The 25,700-nt window shown below is 39.3% G+C and overlaps 1 protein-coding gene across 7 annotated transcripts in view; it reads right to left on the reverse strand.

Moving 5' to 3' along the window:
* Positions 1-16,281: 16,281 nt before the first annotated feature.
* PLSCR4 (phospholipid scramblase 4) overlaps positions 16,282-25,700 on the reverse strand; it is a 148,390-nt gene continuing 138,971 nt past the window's right edge. For all 7 annotated transcript variants that reach the window (XM_047727206.1, XM_047727213.1, XM_047727220.1 and 4 more), the window contains 5 exons: positions 23,317-23,359; positions 22,110-22,336; positions 19,312-19,473; positions 17,836-17,994; positions 16,282-16,965 (listed from right to left, as the gene is read on the reverse strand). In XM_047727206.1, the coding sequence (XP_047583162.1) occupies positions 16,918-16,965; positions 17,836-17,994; positions 19,312-19,473; positions 22,110-22,336; positions 23,317-23,359 (639 nt within the window). In that variant the 3' untranslated portion in view covers positions 16,282-16,917. The remainder of the gene's footprint in view (positions 16,966-17,835; positions 17,995-19,311; positions 19,474-22,109; positions 22,337-23,316; positions 23,360-25,700) is intronic.

Consider the following 25,700-nt stretch of genomic DNA (forward strand, 5'->3'; position numbering starts at 1 on the left):
AAATAATCTTAAAATTTATATGGAACCAGAAAAGACCCTGAATAGCCAAAGGAATGTTAAAAAAAGAAAGCAAAGTTGGTGGCATCACAATTCCAGACTTCAGCTCTATTACAAAGCTGTAATCATCAAGACAGTACGGTACTGGCACAAAAACAGACACATAGATCAATGGAACAGAATAGAGAGCCCAGAAATAGATCCTCAACTCTGTGGTCAATGAATCTTTGACAAAGCGGGAAAGAATGTCCAAGTAAAAAGACAGTCTCTTTAACAAAGGGTGTTGGGAAAATTGGACAGCCACATGCAGAAGAATGAAACTGAACTACTTCCTTACATCACACACAAAAATAGCCTCACAATGGATGAAAGACCTCAATGTGAGACAGGAACCCATCAAAATCCTTGAGGAGAACACAGGCAGCAACCTCTTCGACTTCAGCGGCAGCAACTTCTTCCTAGAAACATCACCAAAGGCAAGGGAAGCAAGGCAAAAACGAACTATTGTGACTTCACCAAGATCAAAAGCTTTTCCACAGCAAAAGAAAGAGTCAACAAAACCAAAAGACCACTAACGGAATGGGAGAAGATATTTGCAAATGACATATCAAATAAAGGGCTGGTATCCAAAATCTCTAAAGAACTTATCAAACTCAACACCCAAAGAACAAATAATCCAATCAAGAAATGGGCAGAAGACATGAACAGATATTTCTGCAAAGAAGACACCTAGATGGCCAATAGACACATGGAAAAGTGCTCAACATCACTTAGCATCAGGGAAATACAAATCAAAACCACAATGAGATACCACCTCACACCAGTCAGAATGGCTAAAATTAACAAGTCAGGAAATGCCAGATGTTGATGAGGATGCAGAGAAAGGGGAACCCTCCTACACTGTTGGTGGGAATGCAAGCTGGCGCAACCACTCTGGAAAACAGCATGGAGGTTCCTCAAAAAGTTGAAAATAGAGCTACCCTATGACCCAGCAATCGCACTACTGGGTGTTTACCCTAAAGATAACAAATGTAGTGATCCAAAGGGGCATGTACACCCGAATGTTTATAGCAGCAATGTCCATAATAGCCAAACTATGGAAAGAACCTAGATGTCCATCAACAGATGAATGGATAAAGAAGATATGGTATATGTATATGTGTGTATAAATATATATATGTATATATATAAATATATATATATATGGAATACTATCCAGCCATCAAAAGAAATGAAATCTTGCCATTTGACATGATATGGATGGAACTAGAGGGTATTATGCTAAGCGAAATAAGTCAATCAGAGAAAGGCAATTATCATATGATCTCACTGATATGAGTAATTTGAGAGGCAGAGCAGGGGGTTGTGGGGGGTAGGGAAGGAGAAAAAGAAACAAGATGGGATCAAGAGGGAGACAAAGCATAAGGGACTCAATCTCACAAAACAAACTGAGGGTTGCTGGGGGGTGGGGGGTAGGGATAGGGTGGCTGAGTCATGGACATTGAGGAGGGTATGTGCTATGGTGAGTGCTGTGAAATGTGTAAGCCTGATGATTCACAGACCTGTACCCCTGGGGCAAATAATATATTATATGTTAATAAAATAAATAAAATAAAATAAAATAAAGAAGGAGATAGTGATTTGGGAGACTGGAAATATTTTAGACAGAGGGGTCAAGCCATGCCTTTCTGAGCAGGTGAAATGTGAAGAAAAGGAATAAGCTTCCTTAAGATCTGGGAAGAATGATCTAGGGCCCTGAGAGAAAACTGAGATTGCTTCGTAACATATGGATAAATGGAAAGCTACTGGAGGATTTTCAGAAGGGGCGTAACTTAATTTGGTTAATCTTTGAAAATGGATTTGAGATAAGTGGGTGAGTTGGTGAGCCATTCAACTGAGTCATAGAATTTATGGTACAGACTGAATTTTGTGGCTGGGGAGTCATTTTTAAAATATGATTTCCAAAACTGTTGTTAGCAACAGAGGAAGACCTTAGAAGATTCTCCACACTAACCCTACCCTAAGTCCTTATGAAGAATAAATATCTTGTTAACAATGAATATGTATATAAGGGCAGTTAAGTTTGTAAAGAATTTGTCTAAGAATTGAACATATGAATTATATAAAATAGATAATAGAGCTACTTAAGTTTTTTGTTTGTTTGTTTTTTAGGAGGGTTAAATGTGCTGTTTGATTTTTTTTTTTTTTTTAAAGATTCATTTATTTCAAGAGAGCACACGCCTGAGCAGAGGGAGGGGCAGAGGGAGAGAAGCTCAAGCTGACTCCCCGCTGAGCATGGAGCACTACTAGGGGCTTGATCTCACAACCGTGAGATCATGACCTAAGCTGAAACCAAGAGTCAGATGCTCAACCAACTGAACCACCAAGGCCCCCTTATGCTGTTTCATTTTTTAAAATTTTTTCATGAAACTGTAATAGTACACTTGAATCTAGAGCTTGTCTGAATAAACACATACTCAAAATTAGAAGAGCCTAACATAATGCAGTCTCCTTGAACCCTAAAAACAGAATTTGGTCTGGTTCATAAGGGGAACTTATATTAAATAGCTAATCTCTCTAGACATATGGAAATATGACATCCATACACATTTTTTTTCCATTTCACTTACTTTACCACTCAGACTTTGGGAATCTTCCCGTAAGTTGTCTATGACTCATCCTTGCATCAGATGACTTAATGCTTCCATCTGACTAAGAGAAGGGAACATGATTATTTAAGAAATCCACCATCCCCACTCAGGATGCCAGGAGCCTCTATGGGGCCTAATCTTGTGGCTTGGCCCTTTTCATCTTTTCTTTTTCCTTAGAAAATCAGTGCTTACAGTTGGCCTGCTAACTGGCATTTCTTTTATCCCTTGAGGGTATTTCTGGGTCAGTATGCTTTGATAGTGTATAAAAGACTATAGAAGAGTCCAGCTAGATTTCTTTGTGCAGAGCAAAACAAACCCTGTTCCTCCTCTTCCTTCTTTTCTTTTCCCTAGTAAAATTGCTAATGTTTGGAGTAGTCCAGTCCTAGCCACATAATTATCTCACTGGAATTTTCACAAAAACACTTATCAAAAAAGAAAAAAAAAACACTTATCAAAACAAGTCAGGCACTGTCGTTTCAATTTTACAGATGGAAAAGTGGAGACGCACAAAAGCTTCATTTCAAGCCTCAGGTCACTTAATTATCAAGGGCAGCTGCTAAGCTCAAAGCAAAGTCTGGGCCCCAGAACGTCCTGTCCACTCTTTCTGAAACACATCTCTCCAGAAAACATCTAATACTTGCTGGAGACTTGCTTCCTCACCCCAACTGAATATTGGACACGGATATGGTGTAAGCCTTCATTGTTCCTGTATACTTGTTATCTATAGTGGTGATTTGCGTGGTTAATAACCAATTCTAGGCATTAGAGTTCTCAAGTTGGTAAAGAAAAGAGTACTTCTTGATCTTTTTCAATAGACCATTTACTGAAGGAAAGTCTGTGGTTTATGTTTGAAACTGACACTGAAAGCAGCAATTAGAAGACACATTTACCTAAATTCCTAGTTTAACACTGAGAGGATATACCCCGAAGTTTACATTCCCACATGAATAAAAGCAGGATGATACCTTTAAGAAAAAAGAAGGTCTTAAGAGCACACACACACACACACACACACACCCACCCACACAAGGCAATCCAACTCTACATTTCCTTGGTTTAGAATCTTCTCTGTCTGGTTCAGAAAAAAAGATGATCAAAATCTTAAAGTAGGTTGCTTTAGTTGGCTAGAAGGAAAGATTAAGGGTGGAATGGGAGAGATAAGAGCAGGGTTGGGGAGTTACTTGCTTATTCATTGAGCTGGGCAGGGGAAATTGGCAAAGGAATTGAGCCAGTTATAAAATCTAGGAATACTGGGGAAGAGAGAGAAGGAATGACAATTTGTAGATTGTTTTACTGGGCATTTGTGAGGGGATCTCTCTTCGCATCTTCCTTAAGTATTCAGTCTTCTTCTTCTTCTTCTCCTTCTTTTTTTTTTTTAAAGAATTTAATTTTTTATTTGAGAGAGAGAGAGAGAGAGAGCATGAGCAGAGGGAGGGACAGAGGGAGAAGCAGACTCCCTGCTAAGCAAGGAGCCCAGTGAGGACTCTGGATCCCGGGACCCTGGAATCATGACCCAGGCCCAAGGCAGCCGCTTAACCGACAGAGCCACCCAGGGACCCCAAGTATTCAATCTTCTTAAAGCTCCTTTACATATAGAGAAGTCTATAGTATCCTTCAGTGATTTTTGGAGTACTGTTTTTACTTTGCTTGTAAGGTTGCCAGATTTCACAAGTAAAAACACAGGTAGCCCAATTAAATGTGATTTTCTTATAAGCAATGAATATTTTTTTATGGGTGCAAGTCAAACATTGCATGGGATGATCTTCTACTAAAAATTAATATTTGCAATTTGAATTTAACCAGGCATCCTGTATTTCACCTAAAAACTCGATTCATTTGGCTAAGACATAGATAAACAACAAAGCTTATTTTATCAGCTTGCTTACAAATTGGAAAGAAGTTTCCAAGAGGTTTTTGGGCAGTAACAGCTGTTTCCAAACTTAGCTGCACCTTGCAACCATCTGAGGAACTCCAGATTCTGGTGATTTTGCTCGGAAATATAATCAGGGCATAAGATTTTTCAAAGCATTCCAGGTGACACTAATGTGCCCTGGTGAGGAGTTGGTGACTGATGTCCAATGGTTCTCACCCTGCACTACACACAACAAAGACCTAAGAGACTTTTGGAAAGTACCCATACCCAGATCTGACCCAGCAAATAAATCGGGGGGAACAGGGAAGAGGGATGGGTTCCCTATGATGAGATTTAGGAAAAGCTCCCAATGAATGCTGTTCCTTCAAAAGTGAGAAAGTCCTAAATTAGAGACTAAAATATGGCATGCAAGAGAGTACAAATATAGGAAACAGTTAAAAGTTTATGTTTAGTATTTTACATTATGAAATTAATATTTATTATAATAAATTCAAGCAATAAAGGAGCATGTAAAATAAAGATGACTCACCCAATTCTACTTTCCAGAGGTATCCACTGTCAAAGCCTTGATCTGATTTTCTTAGGTCAAGCATAAAGGGAGGAGGAGAGGATCAATGAGAAACAAATGATATGTGTCAATTATTTCACTTTTAATGGACTAGAACTTTGTCATGTCACCACTTCAGGGAAATGCTGTGTTTCTTCCAGGCTTCACTGTGAATCACTGAAATTGGGAGCTATATAACATAAGGGGAGAAGGGGAAGAGAGATAGGAGAGGACCAGACAACCTCTACCACAATTATATTCCCGTCTGGACATCCCCATGTAATGGCAGTGGCCTTAGCACTCCTGGCTGTTCCATCCTCTCATGCACTGGCCTCAGAGAGTAGGAACAACTAACCCAGCCACTGAGTTGGAAAAAGGAACTGGGTCGAAGTGTCTCAGTCTACTCTTTTTGGGTCTCTTTGGGGAGGCAGCTTATCTTGCAGAAGGCACACATTCCTAGCTCCTCTTTGGGGTATGTTTTACAGGGACAAGCTTCTACCAGGGATCACTCTGGTTTTCTAGCTCTGCCTGAGACAGAGAGGGGTAATTCTGATTCTACACCATTCTGTAAACCTTTGCTGCAGAGAACACCACATGTCCTTAAAATAGCCTTATCAGAATAAAAATACTTTGTATTTCCTTTCTGTGTCTATCTTGCAAGTGGTTTCATTCACAAAGTAATCTCTCAAAACACCAGCAATATATAGTTTCCCTTTGAAAGTTACAGAGCTATCAGTAAAGAAAACAGTGTAAGTTCTCCCTGATTTTCATGTCGGGCAGGTCTCATGACCACATCTCAAACCAGTGGCATGAACATGTCATAAACAGAAAATCACAAAACCAAATAGAATGGGGAGAGATATGCAAACATATGAAATGCAGAGAAAAACAAAATTTTTACTAGTAGAGAAAATAATAGCAAAGCAATCGAAGGGAATAAAATAGACACTGAAATCTGACAGGAATATAGCTGACTGTCAACTTGTATGCCTGATTCCTGAATAAAATATTCCCCATCAAACCATGTCATCTGTATGCCACCTGTCAGGCCAACATGAAGCTACATTAGGTCCCATCTAGGCAAGCGTGTGCTCAATTTCCCATTAGCTGTATTAGGTTTCCCTACTTAGGGTAATGGCCTCATTGTCTTTGCTGGACTGACACTCCTTTTGAACTGACAATAACAGTTCTTCAAAGCAGGAAAATCTAGCAAACAAATAATAGCCTTTTACAAGTACATATATACACAAATAAATGTGCATATACACATGTCCATCATTGTATCAATGGATGAATACATAAACTTTTATGTTCCCCACGACGTAAACAATTTAAGTATTTCTGTTGCTGTTGTAAGACGGTAATTTAGTTTCCTCTTTATAGTTAGACTGTGAAATTACTCTGGTTTATTGAGGTAGACTATAAGTATGTGCTTAAAACCGCGTTGGAACATTAGAACACAGAGGGCAGCGGCCGCCAGATCCGCACCATGGTTCCAAGCCCGAGGCTCGCGCTGTTCCTGCAGCTCCTGGTGCTGGGACTGGAGCGGGCGCTCCTGAGCGCCTCCGCCCAGGAGCAGGTGCCAGGCACCAGCCCAGCCCTCGGGACAGCTCCTGGAGTGCAGACCTACGCAAGTTCACGGACTGCACGTCATGCCCCGCCAGCGACTTCACAGTGCCTTCTGCCTGGGCTTCTCCGCAGCCCCTCCAGCTTCCTGTGGAGTTATTCTTAAGAAAATACATTGCAAGCCCTAAGGAGTAACTGTGCAAGCAGCTGAAACGTAAGCCGCATTCCTGTTCTCGGGCTATTGAACGCAATGGCCGGGTTGGGGCAGGATCCCACCATCTCCATGACACACGATGCCCAGGGACGGGGCATAAGCTAGGAGCTATGAAAGGATGTGACCCTCAGTCCCTCCTTTCTGCACCTGGAGACTGCTAGCCCAAACATCCTGCTCTTCCCTTATCCCAAGACTAACTCCCTGCGTTCCTACGCGTAGGGGAGAATGCAAACCTGCTTTAAAGATATTGCCGTCCTGTGTACTCCTTTGCCACGCTTTGAGGCATCTGTCCTTGCTTTTCTGACACACACACACACACACACACACACACACACACACACACACACACACACGCAGCTATGTGCAGGATTCAGCTGCTGCTGCTCTTGATCGAAGAAGCAGCGTTGCACGGCCGCTCGGATTGGTGTAGGAGAACTTTCAGTGCGCGACTACACTTCCATCCCGCTGCTGTGGCCCATCTTGTAGCGGGAGAGGTGGGGTGGGAGGTAGCCTAGCCCTCCCGCTGGGTGGGACTGCTTTCTGGCTTCTTGGTCTGGAGTTGGTGCTGCAGGAAAGTGAAGTTTACTACTCCATCCAGGAGGCCGGTGGGAGTGCCTTACAGAAAGGACAGGGACTGTCCCTCCGCGCAGGCCAGCAGGAGGCCCCACCCATTTCATCATTCATCCAGTCATTCTTTCATCTAGGAGCCAGCCCCTGCCCCTCAGTCTGCCCTCCAGACAGCCAAAGCCAGACTCTACCAAACAGCGGTGTGGAAGGATGGGGGCGGATATAACCTTTGTGAGGCCTGGGTCTCTGCTCAGAGGAGCCTTAGAGGGTCTGCGACTACCCTGTCTCTGGTTCCAGCATAGAAAAGGAGACTTGCGCTGGCTCACACCAGACAGTTGACACTAAGAAACCTCAGCATTCGCACAAGGCCTCCACCTCCAACACCACGCCCAAGGTTTGAGGGCCAGGTTGACACAAGGGACAGGCACACCGCCAGGCCCCACCCTCTCAGATGTGCCGAAATTCCACCCCAGCCCCTCAGCCTGAGGGATTAGGCACCAGTTCCTAACGCTAGGGGACTGGCCCTTAGATGCCCCCCCACCCCTTCAAATGAGGGGATATTTATTTGGGGGACAAAGTTTGGAGGGGAGAGAGAACATATTAATAAAATCAATTTCAACTTTAAAAAATGATTTAGAACATTAGAACAATTTGAAACAGTTTTTTTTTTATTGCTAAGATTCCAATGTTATGAAAGATGTTGCATCACAATGTTTTTAAATCACTGTTAAATTTTTGGTGCGGTGGAAGGAAACTGGAATATAAGTGGAGATCTGTACTTTTACTTTTGGTTCTAAGTATGAATTCATGGTGTAACTTTGGGCACTATCTGGGCCTCTCTCAGTTTCTTCATTTATACCATAGAGTGTAGACAGTCCTTAGTGCCCCTTTAACTCCAAAATCCCTTGATTCTATTTATTAAAAGTTCTAGATTAGTACCAATATATTCTTGGCTGAAGAAAAAAACAATGAGCAGAGTTTACTGAAGAGCCCATGAGCTGGTGCTGCTCCCTATAGTAGACTGACAAGGGTTGGGGGGCGAAATCAGAGAAATATTTTGTCATTCAAATTGCTTCTCTCAGTCTCTCTCTACGGGCCTATTCCTTCATAGTCAAGAATTCTAAAACAAAACAAAACAAAACTCAAAACCCAAAAAACCAATTTCTATTTGTTTCTAACAGTTATAATGAAAAGAATTAAAACTCAAATAAATTATGTTGGATAACTATTAGCTAAGACAATTTGAGCAAATGTGTTAAAACTACTCAAGGCGAGGATTGTTTCTATAATTTTCCAAAATAAATTTATCTGAGCCTGGATTGCAGGAGAGATGGCACCATTTTAGGAGAATCTCTTTTTATCTAACAACAGTATTAGAAACATTAAACATTATGGATATTGGGGAGGGTATGTGCTATGGTGAGTGCTGTGAAGTGTGTAAACCTGGCGATTCGCAGACCTGAATCCCTGGGGATAAAAATATATGTTTATAAAAAATAAAATAAATAAATAAATAAATAAATAAATAAATAAAAATTAAAAAAAAAGAAAAAAAAGAAACATTAAACATATTTTAAGAGAATCTGGAATTCGATAATATGATAGAAAAATAATTAATATACATAATTTCAAATAGAAAACAAACATTTAGTTGTAGATTAGGTCTACACAAATACTAATAATATGAAAGTTCAAATTGTTTTAAATTTTGTGTTTACATTAAAGCATTATCCCCTGAATATTTTATTTTATAATAAAATTATGTGTTGTTAAAAAATAGATCAGTTCCATTGCTGGCAATATTGCAAGATCATCTTAAAACCTAGCATGCATACAAAGTCTAGCTAAAGTATAACCAAAAGCTATGGAAATGGAAAGTGAAGCTCCTAAGAGAGTAAGAAGATTTAGTAGAGGTCAAAATCAGGCACAATCTGAAATTTCTGACTATTAAACACAGGCTGACACTTGCTCTGGCATCCCAGAGAAGAGTTACCAATCCTTATTTGCCGTGGCTCAGATTTCAGCTGCTAGGATGAGACAGGAGATGAGCCATGGGCTGAAGCAAAGATGTAGTACTGGAACAGAGATTAACAATAAAATGGGAACTTTCAAAGAGATACACTTCAGTATAAAGTGTGAGCTAGAAAAAAAAATTCCACTGGCAAATAGAGCTCAAGAGAAAGTTTGACTGTTCAGGCTTGTGCTACAGGTAAAGAAAAAAAAAATTGCTCACTGAGAATTTGTAACTTTGTAAATTTGTAACAAAGACTTATCCTCATTGTTTTGGTTTTCCTATTTAAAATGCATACATCCATTGGGAAGCAGCATAAAAGTGGTCTTCGGTCAGAAACACCACTGGGATACTAGCAGAAGCAAAAGCACATCTCTAGGAGAGAGCATACCCTTAGACAAAACCCCTCGAAGCTGTGTGGGCGTCCCATCATAAACCTCAACTTGAGAGAACACATGAGGTAACATACCACCATCTTCCTTTATTTCTGTTTCCTATATTTCTGAGTTAACACACAATGACAAACCACATATCGCACAGAGATGAAAGAAGCACAAGGCATAGTGGTTTAGAATGTAGCCTCTGGAGCCACGTCAAATAATGGTTTTGTGGACATAAGCTAGTTGGGTTCCTTGGTGTAAGATACTTAAACCTCCCCTTTTTAAAAATTTCATCTGTAAAATTGGGGTTTTTATAGTAATCTTATCTCACAGGATCATGAGAATTGAATGAGTCAGTACATAGGAAGTCCATGCAATCAGAATGGTACCTGCAGTATAGGAGCACTAGAAAGAGCTGGCTGCTACCACCACCACCACCACCACCACCACCACCACCATCATCATAGTTCGTTAGTTGCTCACATTATACCACCTGTCTCATGATTAGGCTCTTTTTCCTCCACAGGTGCCTGGATTCTTATTCATCTATGCTGGAATTGAATCTTGAGGTAAACCCAGCAACTGCACATCTCAAAATTGTATGAGTTCCTATGACTGGCTCCCTTGTGGAGAAGCAGCAGAACTAAGAACCGTAAGAAAGTTTAATGGGCAACCACTAAGCAAGGTAATTACAGAATATTTTAGAATCCACTGCTTACTTTTTGTTTAGATAGTATGTGAAGAGGCACCACCACCACCACCTCAACCTTAGCACCCACCCCATCTCTGCCACAACCTCCAGTGAAGACGCACCACCACGCCATTCTGGACCATTGGAAAATGGAGTGAGGAGATTAGACTGCCTGATTAGATTTCTAGCGGGACTTTGAGACTGGGCACCTCTCCATGCTCTTCCATGAGCTGTGCTGTCTTCCAGGAGCTGTCATGTGAGAAACCTTTTATCCAACATTTCAATTTTCCTTCATTGCAATTACAACAGGGAGGGGGAAATTCCTTAGCATCCCATCTTTTACCATTACCTCTTGATGAAGTTTCTTCCTCTGAAAAAGTGGTATTGATGTTTATCTCATGATGCAGATGTGAGAATCAAGTAAAATATATTTTCAAACAGAATAACTTTTATCTTATGTAATAATTCTTTAAATCTGTGCTGTAATTGCATACTTACTGGCTTTATCCTTGCTGAGGGATAGAGGACTACCCTTCATTTCTGTCTCCTTTAACACCTGGCATAGTGTCATGCATGCATTAGAACTATTTTCACTCATTTGACAAATATTTGTTGAAGATCTCAGATGCACCACTCTCTTGGGTTCTGTGTTTAACTGTAATAAACAATCAACTCCTGCTTTGCTTGATGAAAATTTGCTAAATTGATCTTTTCAGTTGTACTGACCATGTATTCAACTTATAGACAAGACTGTAAAATGCATCTTATTCACCTCCAGCAGTGCCAGGAAGTGTACCTGGGCAAACGACACAACCAGCCAGCCTAAACCTTCTGATTGAAGGAGACAGAGATACATTAGATGGCACCTGAGATGGTGCGAGGGACACGGTCTTTACTGAATGTGCCAACATACCATTGAACACATGTCCATGTGGTGCTCAAAGATGGGTATTTTCTTTAAAAGTCTGTCTCATCCATAAGGGTAGTATTTGTGTATTTTTTACCTTTGCATTACCCTCTGCCTTCAGAAATAGTTCAATGCCTGAATTTAGGAGGTGCTCAATAGAGTAATTATAAATAGAATGAAATAGTGGAGAGAGGGTATATTTTTTAAACAGTAAAACTTTTTACTGGTTACTATAACAAATATTTAAAAAATATAGCCACTGACTGCTTTGTTATTCATTGCGCAGATACTGAATGAATGCCTAAGAGGTACTATTCTTAACCATGCTAAGTGTTATCATGGATAATACTGTGCTATCTCACTGATACATACTACATTGGAATGTATTATTCTGTTTTTCTCTTTTCTGGGGTTTCTAAGACATCTAGAGGCAAATAAATGGGAAACAGGTTCTGTGAAGATCAACCAAATTATGGGAAAGATTCACTTTCAGTGTTTGTTATCACTAGCCAAAAAGTTGTATTTGGTTTAGTTTATTAAATCCATACCTATGGATTTTCCAAGTTTGCATCTTCCAATATAAGTTAAATTAAACCTTAAACACTGGGGCAGGGGGCAGCAGGTCCTAAAAAGCAGCCAGCTGTCCCAGCAGAGCAGGCTGCTATCCCTGAAATCACTGCTCATTCTATACTTGAACTTAATTTAACATCCAGCTGGTTGAAAAAATTAGACTGGTAACCAGCTTATTGTATACTTTTTGGGAAATCTTGTCATTAAAAATTGTTTTAAATGCATCCTTTACTGACAGTTATAAATTCCGGCAGCTTTCCTGCATGACACACTACTGCTGAAACCATACCTAAATTTTAATGTGTCTTAAGTAAATGGATTAGGAATAAGCATTTATAAATAACTTGGTTATATCAGAAAGCTAGTTACTACTATAAAACACTACAAAAATGACTTTATTGGAATTAAACATATAAGAAAACAAGGATCCTGAAGGAACTGATATATATAAGAATTCCTTAAAAAATCCCTTGAAGAAAAGTGTTTAAAAAAATAACTGTCTTAGTCCATTTTGGCTGCTATAACAAAATATTATAGACTGGATGCTTATAACAGCAAATTTATTTATTGCAGTTCTAAAGAAGTCCAAGATCAAGGCCCAGCAGATACTGTCTGTGTCTGGTAAGAGCCAACTTCCTGGTTCACAGATGGCTATCTTCCTCACTGTGTCCTCATGTGGCGGAAGGGGCAAGGGAGCTTCCTTACCTTCTCCTTCATAAAGATACTAATCCATTCATAAGGGCTCCACCCTCACATTCTGATCATCCCCAAGTCTCACCTCTAATACATCACATTAGGGGATTAGATTCCAACATACTAATTTTAGGGGACACAGACATTCAGTCGATGGCATTCACCCCTGGTCAGGACAAAATTCATTCATTTCATCCTAACAGCCAAAAAGTCTTAACTTGCTCCAAACTCAAAAGTCTGAAAGTCCAAAGTTGCATCTAAATCAGATAGGGGTAAGAATCAAGGTATGAGTCATCCTGAGGCAAAGTCCTCTCCATCTAGGAACCTGCAAGACCAAACAAATTATGTGTTTCCAAGATAAAATGGTGGCACAGGCACAGGACAGACATTCCCATTCCTAAAAGGAGAAATAGGAAAGAAGAAAGGAGTGACAGGTCCCAGGTAAGTCCGAGACCACACAGCACAAACAACATTAAATCTTAGGGCTTAAGAATAATCTTTGACTTAAAGCTCTGTGTTTTGGGCCCATTGGGATGGCCTTGCACTCACAGGGCTCAGCAGAATGGCCTTCCCTGCAGAGACTCTCTACCTGGGCCCCGTGGATCTCCAGGACTGGGGTTCAAAGCCCAAGTTTTGCCCAGATGGCCCTTTTTGAAACCAAGGTGAAGGCAGCCATACCCCCTTGACCTATGCACCATGAGATAAGGCCACATGGACCTGCACTCTCTGGACAGGTGACCAATGAAGTCCACGCCATACCAGGGCACACAAGAGCCACAGCTGGGGTGGCAGAAGCGCATGGCAAGAGAGTGCAGAGAGCAAGGGCCGCCCATGTGAAGTAGTGCCAGGTACTGTGCAGAAAGTTCCCATTGGTATTGAAGGCCCTTCCTTTGAACCACTCAGCCCCCTAAGCCCTTGCATTACAGGCCTGTCATGGGAGAGGTGGCTCTGTTGACCACTGATGTGCCATCAGGGTCATTCTTCCACTGTCCTGGAGAAGAGTTCCCCGGCTTCTGTTCAGAAGGCTCACTCACACTGATCTTCTTATCAGTACTTTGGCCATACCCTCAGTGTTCTCATTTTTTGCTATATGGATCGGCTGAAAATTTTCCAAGTCTTTACATTCTGCTTCCTTTTGCTTGACAATTCTGCCTGTAAGTCATTTCTCACTGCTTGCATTTTACTGTAAGTCAGAGGAACTAACTGCAACTTCAACACCCTACTTAGAACTCGCTTCAGCTAAACATCCAGTTTCATCACTTGCCAGTTCTGTGTTCCACAAAACATGAGAACATGAACATAATTCAGCCAAGCTCTTTGCCACTTTAAAGAGGGCCTCTCCTCAGGAACAAGTTCCTCATTTCCACCTGAGGCCTCATCAGAATGGCCTTAACCGTTCACGTTTCTACCAACATCCTGTTCAGGATTACTTAGCTATAAGAACACTGAGGCTTCCTCTACAGCTCTCTTTTCTATCGGAGCTCTCACCAGAATCATCTTTAAAGTTCTGTTAAGATATCTAGGCTTTCTGCCATTCTGTCCGCCTGTGCTCGCTCTCTCTCCCTCTCTCTCTGACAAATAAATAAAATCTTTAAAAAAAAAAAGATATCTAGGCTTTTTTTTTTTTTTAGAATGCAACTCAAAATGCTTCCAGCTTCTCTCCATGACCCAGTTCAGTGCTGCTTCCACATTTTTAGGTATTTTGGACAGCAGCACCTCCAATTTCTGACTGAATACATTTGGGTAACTGTATGGAAATACTGTGGACTGGGTGGCTTAAACAACAAGTATTTCTCTCTGACTGTTCTGGAAGCTGGGAAATCTAAGATCAAGGTGCTGGCAGGTTATAAGGACACTCTTCCTCCTGCATGACCCAACACTGCCCCAACATCATACACTGGGGTAAATTCTTAAGTTTGGGGTGTGGGGAGGGATACAAGCATTCTGTCTACAACAAAGACTCAATCCCAAGTCAAAAAATAGAACAGTATTCTACTATAAACCAGATTATATTTATTTAAAAGCCAAAAACAATATGAAGCACGAAAACATACAAATTTCAGAGAAGTTTTTGTTTTTAGTCAATCTGATCAATTTTACACAATGAAATACCATTAAGATATACATAGAAACCATAGTATAAAAATATAAGACACATTGTATTACCTTTTTTTTTTTTTTTAAAGATTTTATCGATCTATTTGGGAGAGTGAATGACCACAAGCAGGGGGAACAGCAGAGGGAAGGGGGAAGTAGGCTCCCTGGTGAGTAGGGAGCCCCATGCAGGGCTCGATCCTAGGACCCTCAGAATCATGACCCGAGCCAAAAGCAGATGCTTAACCAGCTAAGCCACCCGGGCACCCCAAGATACATAATACTACTTTTAAAGAAAGTGGAATTATAACTGTAAGAGACAACTTAATACCACAAAAACTTTAAGCAGAAATTTAAAATGTAATATGTTAAAAATAATTTTTTTTTTTTTTTTTTTTTAGTATTATGCAGCAGGTCTTGGGATGTAGGGATATGGGCAAGTAAAAAGAAGGTTTATAGAGATAAACTTTCTCAGTACTATTTGTCTGATTTCATACATAAAATGTAAAACATTATTATAAGAAATAATATATATGTCTAAGACTGCAATTATACTTTCAAATATAATTATTTTTTTAGAAAGCAGCAATTTTACTTTTTTTTAAGAAAAAGCTAGTAGTAGCACCTAAAAATAAAAATGACCAGAAACTGAGTAAAACAACTTTACTATGAAAAGATAAATATAATTTAAAAATGAAGCACCTTTCTTTGACTTCAAGAGGAACTATGGGCAAACGCCCTCATCTCTGAATAATCCCACTGGAGAACACTCAGGCTTGTTTTACTTAACAAGAAGAATACATTTCATTCAAAATACTGGCTGTGTTGAAAGAACACAGTCCATGTCCAGATAGGAAGGTAGAATGCAAAAGAGGCAGGTTGACTCATTAGAGTTTATTCACTAATACACTATGCTTTTAAATAGATAATAAAACAAGTACATACTTTAACTATGGTGATCCTACATAATTTTACCAGTCAGCTACAGTTCACAGAGAAGCAGCATGTTTGCTGTGTTTTATTCTTTTCTTTGCATAGATACAGATTTATCATCTAAATAAAAAGCAGCTAAGAAATATTAAACAACATCAAGATTTAGAGGTTTTGCTTTTCCAAAGTGCTACACGGAATGTCACATTTCAAAATTTAGGAACAAAACCCTAACTCTTGCTATTAAAAAAACATAGTGGTTATCAGGGATCTTTTTGGAAGGTTAAAAAAGAAAAAAACAATTATCTTCTCTGTGTCACATCAAATGAGAAACAAAGGTTCAAAAGGCAATCTTAGAGATTTGGCCAAACATATTTTATATATAAGGCATTTGTGACCAAGAGTAATGAAACAGATTACATGCAACCTCCTTATAAGGGTGCTCATATCTCTAAGATGCTCAGAGATCTAGACTAGCTGTAGCCCTTGTCACACCTCTTTTCCTGAGAGTCTGACCCTGACTCCATATACAGGCAGGTACTGACTGACCATGCTGATGAATGAGGGAGTATGCATGGAAAATACAAATCTTATGATTTAAAAAAAAAAAGTTTTATTTGTTAAAAAAATGAAAATTTCCAAGGAAACTTAGAAACTTGCAAAACAGGGTTTTGACACATATGCACAAGTAAATGTTTCCTTGTACAATAAACACATAGTGTTTCTGTCTGTCTTCCTTTTTGTTTTTAAAGATCAAGAGTATCATTCTTTTCACCTGGAACCAAATTTGTCTCCCGTAACAGGACAAGAGGTAGGAGAGGGAGGACAGGGTTAGGGATAAAAGCTTTATTACTCTATCTCAAAGATTGCTCTAAAAAGCTCACCATTTCATGACCTATTAATGTGAGAGCTCTGGGATTCGTTTTCCCTTATGTCATGGTAAAGTGTTTTTAAGCTTACTGTAATGTGTTTACCTGGTTACTGAGTCATAGCTTTTTCAAGGTGAACGCCTAGTCTACCAAGAGGACAAATGGGCAGATAAAATCAATTGAAACATGTTTAGATTGTATTCTTGCTCTTACACTCTTAGCCTGTTAGAGCTAATACCCAGTGGAAAAAACCTGCAGAAGCAGACACATATAATTACAAATAATTCAGGGGATTATAAGCCCGATCCAATTTTCTACTTTTTTTATTAGCCATAATTGCTGATTTGCTGTGTCCATTTATCTTGATGAATGTTGTGGTGGAGACCTTTCAAAATACATGAAGTCCTGAAATTGGAAAAATAATTATAGATACATATATTTATATATATCTTATATATAGAGAAAGATAACTGTATGTATATAGATACATACATAATTAGATGCAAAGCATGAAGTATTATCCTCATAATTTATCAGGTGACCCCGATTCTAATTAAGAATAAATAAATCTAATAAAACCTTTATGAAAAGGACCTAATATGAAGACCAGCAATTACAGACTTGGAACTGTTGGTAGCCAATAATATCTCCCTTTGGGGATTCCGATTAACAAAATCTTCATTGTTAAAAGGAAGAAAAACTGGACAATCAATATTAAATACGTTAAATATACTAACTGCAATATGTTAGCTACATTTTGAAGGTAAATATATCCATTTTATTTCCACGTAACCACTGATCAGTCAGGGTTACAGCAAGGGAATTGTACCTAAATAAATCGAAGGAAGATACAATACCAAGGAGCCCACTGACAGAGAGGTAGCGGGGTGGGGGGAAGGGACATTAGCTTTGGGTTATTTATTTCATTAAGAAGTCATTGGCTAGGCATCTTTAAGTAATGGAAAAGACAAACAACATGCAATGAGGACAAGTATACCCATTGGATGCCCCATATTCTCCAAGTACTCTTCTGGCCCCCCTACTCCTATGATAGCTCATGTTCAGTGCCCTGAACAACGTAAGTATTTTTATCTCCATTTTATAGGTAAGGCAAATGAGGCCTGAAAGTGCTAACCGCTTTGCAAAATACACAACTAGTCAGCGGTAGAGACAGACACTGTCCTAGTTTCAAAGTTTATTGCCTTTCTCTTACACTATAACTGCATCTCATCATAAAGAGTGATTCTCTCAAGACAACTCAAAAGCAAGACTTACAATGAGGAAGCAAGCTCCAAAAATCATGGCTTTCATCTTCACATCCAGGTCTAACGGGAAGTGAATTTCAAAGTGGTCAGCGTCCCCCATTGCTGATAAGAGACCGTTCCACTTCCTAATAATACTGCCGATGCTGGACATGCCATCAAGGGATTTGACCTAGAAAGATAAGAATGTGACTTTAGGATGACTGAAAAATATTATAATATATATTTCACTCTTCTACTTAGAAGCAGCTTGCACTGCCATAGCATAAATACAGGACAGGAAGTAATAAATTACTGTAAAGTAATAGGGAATCATGGCCAAGAAGGCTTAAGTGTCTTGCAACTGGTTAATAACTGAGCTGGGGTATATCTGACAGTTTTGGGGCTGGTGATCTTTCTTCATCCTCAAATGAGGCATGATTTGAATTGATTCTGAAGTTCTTTTTCAAACAGTAAAGGGTGGGAATTGGGAAGGAGTCCCTACAGTCTAGGGAAACACATAAGCAAAAGTAAGGAAGCACGGTTCTATGTACTTCACAAACTTCAAATGATCATTCAAGTTTCTGTGTGCCAAATCCACCCTGTCTTCTTAAAGCATGTAAGAATTCCGAGGGGCTTCAGCTTCCAGAAGGGGGATTCTGACTCTTGCCAGAGGGACAATACCCAAATACTAACTTTGGGTGATCAAAATGACCCTATACACCTGTCCCTAAAATCTGGCTTATCTATATTTTCTATTTCTCTACAATGGTCTTTTAATAAATAAGCAATACGTAAATAAAAAAAGAGTTTATTGGTTGTCATAGGAAATATATGAATGAGCAAATTTAGATAATGAGGCTTGCCGAAATTGCAAGGCATTCAAGAAGGATTCTCTAAGAAGCTCAGGAAATATTTCTAGGAATCTCCTTTGTCAGATTTGTAAGATAATAGGCACTCATTTTGGAGTCACTGGGATACAGGCAAAACAAGAGGATTTTTCATTTTCCTGAGAAAATATAACCTATTATGAGTTTTATCCTTGTTATCAATGTTATCCTATCTCATAAGGACACAGACAATTTCTACCATGCAAATAAACAATGTGTACAATCTTGGGGTACTCCAAATGTCCTGTGATATGTGGGGTACTTTCATCACTCAGGACCTACATCCCAATCCTGCAAATCGTTGATAAAAATGGTTAATTAAATCTAACCAAGAAGAAAGAAATGGATTCAGTTGGGCTATTTACTTTCAGGTTTAGTGTTTTAAATGGTTTCTTCTTATCTTTATCAAACACTGAAATCATAAAAAAAGTAGCTCACACTTTGGAAAACTGTAAGCAATCCACGAACAATACATTGAAAATGATTTGATGTCAACCAATAACCCTTTCCTCATTCTGTTTTATTCATTCACATGAAAACATAATCTGAAACCAACTCATTCCCAGGTCTGTTAGTACATGTAGAAAAATAGTAAAATTGTCATTTTTACATTTGTTTACCTCAAAAACCGAATCCGAACCACAGCCGTAGGTTGAACATGGCCCACGCACTCTCATCACATTGTCTTTCTTCTCATTCTGGATGCTGTAAACTGCCCTACACAGGTTCCAGTGTTCCGCAACAAAGCCAATGGTGACACCGGGAGGACACTGCACCTCCAGCTGCAAGTGAGGAAGTGACAGAGGGGAGGAAGCTATGCACCAACGTATACGTGGACACACCACCTAGATGTGCTCTGAAGTCTTTCAAGGACTAGAAACAATGTTACTGGTAGAGAGTCTTCCATTTTACCCAGGCTCGCTCTTATGGCTGTAGGTGAGAATAGCCTTGAGAGCTGAGGTCACCTTTCCCATGGGAACAAAAGGACTGCTTGCCATAAAGGACAGTTCTCGAAGCTCAGTTCGTATGCTCAGCTGTATGCAGCACCTGCTTGGGCTCCTCTGATTCAACCCTATAGACCTTGGGAGCAAGGGGACTGACCCCACATACTGCTCATGGCACTCATGCTGTTTACTGTGCTGTAGTAACGTTCTTTGTCTCGGCTCTAGGTGTCTCACGTCTTCTGGCACAATTCATGACAAAGTAGCAAGGTAACGTCTTAGATTTGAATCTCAGACAAGACAATTATAAGAGAAAACAGAAAGAGGCATTCTGAAAACTGAATATTGTGAAAACAACAGAATGTGTGAGTGAATATATAAAGCCATTTTATTTGTTTATTTATTTGACAGACAGAGAGTACAGCAGAGCGAGAGGGAGAAGCAGGCTCCTCACTGAGCAGAGAGCTTGATATGGGACTGGATCCCAGACCCCAGGATCATGACCTGAGCCGAACACAGACATCTAACCTACTGAGCCACCCAGGAGCCCCTATAAAGCCATTTTAAAAAGAGTTTCAAAATTGTTCATGGCTCTGTTTTAGCTAAACATCTTTACAATATTCCTTTGTGAAGAACTAAGATCTTCATATTTATTAATAACAAGAGTCACAAAATTAAATTATTTAGTAAAAGCCCAGAGTTAAAGTTCTACTGGTAGCTTTTCTGGTGTCATATATAGTTTTCTAAGAGTTTTGAGTCCACTAGATCTCAGCATGGGGCAGGACTACATAGCTTCATGAACTGTCAAGTCAAGATATAATGTTTTTAAAAAGTGGGGCGCCTAGGTGGCTCAGTGGGTTAAAGCCTCTGCCTTTGGCTCAGGTCATGATCCCAGGGTCCTGGGATCGAGCCCCACATCGGGCTCTCTGCTCAATGGGGAGCCTGCTTCCTCCTCTCTCTCTGCCTGCTTCTCTGCCTACTTGTGATCTCTGTCTGTCAAATAAATAAATAAATCTTTAAAAAAAAATAAAAAATAAAAAAGATATAACAGTTCATATATATACATTCACACATATACATAAGCATACACATTTGATAGCTGCCTAGCATTAAGATCTTATACAAGTATAGGCCTAAGAGCTAAAAAAAAAAAAAAAAACCCACAAAACTGTATACAAATAAATTACTTAAAAGATTTATTTGAAGGACGCTTGGGTGACTCAGTCTATTAAGCATCTGCCTTCGACTCAGGTCATGATCCCAGGGTCCCAGGATGGAGCCCTGTGTCAGGCTCTGGCTCAGCGGTAAGCCTGCTTCCCCCTCTCTCACTCCCCCTGCTTGCATTCCCTTTCTCACTATGTCTCTCTTTGTCAAATAAATAAATAAAATCTTTAAAAAAATTTCATTTGAGAAGAAAACCCAACTCATGAATATGAAGAATTCCTAGTATATCCCAAAGGACTAAGAATTAAAGGTGAAGATTCATCTCAACTATCAGGCCATTATTACAAAAACAGTAATGATAGAGGAGGAAGACACCTGGGAACAACGTTCCCTGAGCACTGTACTATCTGCCAGGTACTGTAATGAACAGTTAACATTTATTTACTACTTAATCCTCAAAGCAATCCTGTTTACAGGTGCTATTATTACCTCCATCTTACAGGAAATCAAAACACAGAAAAGGTTGTAAATAAATTAACATTTAGTATGTGCTGGCACTTACTATGTCTTTTAAATATCCCAGGAATCCTATGGGGTATGTCGTGCATATTTATGTACCAGAGCACTGAGGCCCAAAGAAGTTAAGTAAATTGCACAATTTAAGTAGGTGACATATCTGGAATTCAAAATTCTGGTGGACCTCTCACTAAAGCTGCTTCTTTCCCTGCAGCAAACAGCCTTCTTGAGCCACATGGGTTGTAGACAAGGAACCCAACTGTAACTCAGAACGCCTGCTCTGTAGGTCCGGCCCTCAGGGGACTGTAACCTCACCAGGCACTTCATCTTTCTGAGCCACCCCTTCTTTATCTATGGCAAGTGTGGACTGGGATGGGGAGTATAAAATCATCCAAGGTCTCTTCCAATTCTAAAAGTATTCGATGATGTCTAGCGACATCTTATCTGCAGATACGTAGCTACATTTAAACAAATGTGTGTGACTTCTGTTTTAGGTCATAAATACATTTCCAATTCATTAGACACAACTGACAGAATTATGGTCACTGAATAAATAACCCTAATTTGTGCTTGACCCCCCCAACTAGCACTGGAAGGCAGGAATCCACAAGAAAAAGCCCTCTGCGCTTTTCCTTGGGTGAGACAATGTGGCCTGCCTCCCTGCCCCCACTCTCTTCTTTCATTCTGATCATCAGAGCCAGTGAAAATCCCCTCCTGTGTCATTCTGGAAGGAGCACAAGCATGCTGTGAAGACTTGGATCAGGAAGAAACCAGGGATAAGACCTGCATTCTCTGACCTCTTGCCTGGCAGAGGGACAACAGAGGCAACAGCAGGTGCATCTGAAAGGTCTCTGCATTGTCATGATTTCTCGGCCCATACAGTCGGTGACCCGGAGGACGAAGGGCCTTAGAGTCCGATAAGCATTTCTGGTAAAGTCGTCTGTGTCTTCAGTTACGATGTAAACCATTTGGTCCAGATTGTTTTTAATATCATATCTATTATTGGTTTCAAAAGATGTCATCACTAAAAATAATAAAATGAGAAAGACACTTTAAATTAGAAGCAGTTAAAATGGGCCTCAAGAAGTCCTTCTGTAGTATTTCTTAGGGGATTAAAGCAAAATAGCTTTTTAAAAATTTAAAGTGAAATATTACAACTGATTAGGTCACCAAAATAATTCAGACACCCAATACGTATTTAGTAATTTTGATTACGTATTTAGTACGTATCTAAATACGTATTTAGTAATTTTAGTAATCTAAAACATTTCTTTTAAGGAGGCAGTATAAAATGATTTTTAAATTTTTCCACATAAATGCAAAGACTAAAACTATATTCCTGGAGTACCCGAATTTAGAAGACTTTAATTATAAAGCCATTTAAATGAAATTATACATTTTACCATCAAGTAGTCAGCTCAAGAAATATACTGAGACTGTCAGAGTCATTCCTAATTGCAAATAAGAAAATGAACCAAGGAAGCTCTGAGGCTCTGTGTGGTGGTCAAATGAATGTGCAGATCTGGTGGCAAAGTGAAGGTCAGGAATCCAGTGACGACGAACTGAGATCAAACAGTATGTTTACTGTGATTTCTTTTTATTTCTAAACCAAGGGCAGTGGACCAGAATTTAGCAAATTTAGATTCTATTTCCAGCTCTACCACTGATTAGCTGACTGTTGTGCCCCTGGCTAACTCATTTAGTCTCTTGGCTCCTTCTTTTCCTTTTCCATGAAAGATGAATATGCAGAACAGAGTGTTGGGGGAGGGGAGTGACCAGATAAAACGTCTTTTCAAGCCTAAGAACTTATTAGGTATGATACATAAATAGATACAATTATACAAAATAATTCCCTTTATACTTTCTTGAAGAAAGAGTAAAAGAAGATAGTCTTTTCTCTTTGAACCATTAATAAATGATCTATATTAATAAGGAACTAGATATGGGGTGATGCAAATTTCCACCTGATTCAAATACTGCTGAACATTATGAAATTATACATACTTTCCAGAGGCTCAAAATGCTGAAGGACGTGTATGTTGTCCAACTGTTGGGATAGAACAAAGAAATTAGGAAAAATAGAAATAACATAACTAAATCCAATCAGTGTTAGAAAAGAAGCTGATGAGATAGGTACAAGAATGTATTAATTGATACCAAGATATCTTTTTGAAATTGAATGGAATAAAAAAAGTTATCGAGTGAAATTAGTCTATCTGTATACCTGGTCAGCAGAGCTGTCCAAATAGGAATACCACTTTTCTCCAGTTCTATTTCAAAAGGTAAACAGTTGCAAAAAAAAAAAAAAAAAAAAAAAAAAAAAGAAGATAAGGTTGCCTGGTACATCAACTGTATGGAAGAAAATCATCTTCCTGCTACAGTAACAGCATCTAGAACAAGCTGTGTTGGCACAGATTGTTTCTAGCTCAGCCCCTACTCACTGATCTTGGACATGTCTGTCACTCACACTCACAGCCTGGAGGTGCTCAGGAAGTTCGGGACTGTTTAACATGGACCAGCCACAGAAGCAGCTTTTTCTCAGAGGCTTACAGAGAGCAAATTCGCCAGCCAGGGACCTCACACAGGAGTATCCAGTTTTATTTTCACAGGTACCTCTGGAAGATGTTCACACACTGATTTCCATTCACTTGAGCTACTAATGCCAGGGTCTTCCCTAGGTGCATACTTTAATAAGGAGAGGGTCCATAATGCTGGAAGCATGTGATTAGGATTAGGATAAGGGAGAGGAAACATTTTGGGATGGGATCTCTTAAAAAGGGTGTCGGGAACACCACTAGACACACTAGTATTTTACCTTCACTTAGGAATCACTCTAAAGAGAATTTGATGGGCTCATTACCTGACATTCTTGAGAATATTCTAGCAGACAAGAATAAGCCTCTTTGAGGACAGAGTAATTGTATCTATATAATTTTAGATGATATAGATCATTTGTAATCCCTGAGCCCAGAATATTGTCTGAAATGTCATATTTCACCAAATATTCATTGACTACATTAACTAAAAAAGTACACGAATAATAAAGAAATAAAGAAAGTAAAAAATAGCTAGACATAAATATTTTGTGGTGTAACTGACTACAAGAGGGTATGGGGAAGATACAATCCTTCCTTCATTAAAAACGTTTTCTTACATGAAAATACAATCAGGTGAGGAGGTCTAAATATGTCTTATAAAATTCCAAAACTGGCCACTAAGGTGGTTTATAGTTCCTTTAAAAATCCAGAATGTTGAAATCTAGAACTCAAAGCAAAAATATTAAAAAAATATTCAAAAAAATATGCTGATAAAAGCATCCACTGCTGAGCAAAATATTCTAACGAAAAAAGACCTGTTAATGCCAAAGAAGTTCATCCAATCAGATACTATGGCTACTATGACAAACTGACAGAGTCACTGGCCAAGCCAGTACTCTAGAAATAATAGAATCCTACTACTTTGAACGCTCCAGGATCTTGACAGTCCTGATAATGATGCATGGAATCTACACCAGAGATTGAAAAAAGACTAGGATAAGGAAAATGATAAAGCAAACGACTGGTTCTGTCTTCTGTTGGCATACAACGTGTTTCACCTAATAACATCCACAAGCTACCACCCACGGATGGACCCTGTGTGCCCAAAATAGTAGGCACACTATAAAGCTTAGCTCTTGAGAAATTCTCCTAACAACCCAGTAAGGTATGTATCGCTAGTACTACTTTATTGTTGAGGAAACTGAAGCACCAACAGGTTATGAAAGTTACTGAAGTCTGCTGAGTGAGGAGGGAGTACAGCTAGAATTTAAAACCAAGTTTGTCTGCCTCCATGCCTATTGGTTTTGTTTCATTTTTCACTTTTTTTTAAAATTCAAAACATCCCTGAAAGAGAAAACAGAATTCATAAAATATCTTCATTTAACTCCCATTAAGAGTAAGAGAAGAAATTTAAAAACTAGGCAAATTAAGAAAACTGACAAGTCCCTTGCTTATAATGTATTTCAACATCTCCTTTTTCTAAAACCAAACATGATTCAATAGGTTCTAAGGGACTTTCAGAACTAGCTTCATCTTATTTTCATTAAGCAATCCTTTCGGAGTCTCTGACATGTGGTTTTCAGCAATACCATTTGGTACATGGATCTGACATACTGCCCCAGTTTCTGACCCAGATTTCCTGGTGCCTTCAGAATGTCTATATAAATGGAAAGTAAGAATCCACTGTGTTATGGGAAGGGGGTCCCTGGAAATTGGCCTGAAGCAAAGCCCTTGGTAGTTCTCCTCTTTTTATTTACATTTTATGTTGGAGGGTGGCAGGAGTGGTTAATGAAAAGTGTGTGTAATGAGAAAAAGGGATGGGCAGAGGCACTCAGTGACTCACAGTCTACT

Source organism: Lutra lutra, chromosome 1, assembly GCF_902655055.1.
Source record: "Lutra lutra chromosome 1, mLutLut1.2, whole genome shotgun sequence".
Lineage (NCBI taxonomy): Eukaryota > Metazoa > Chordata > Mammalia > Carnivora > Mustelidae > Lutra > Lutra lutra.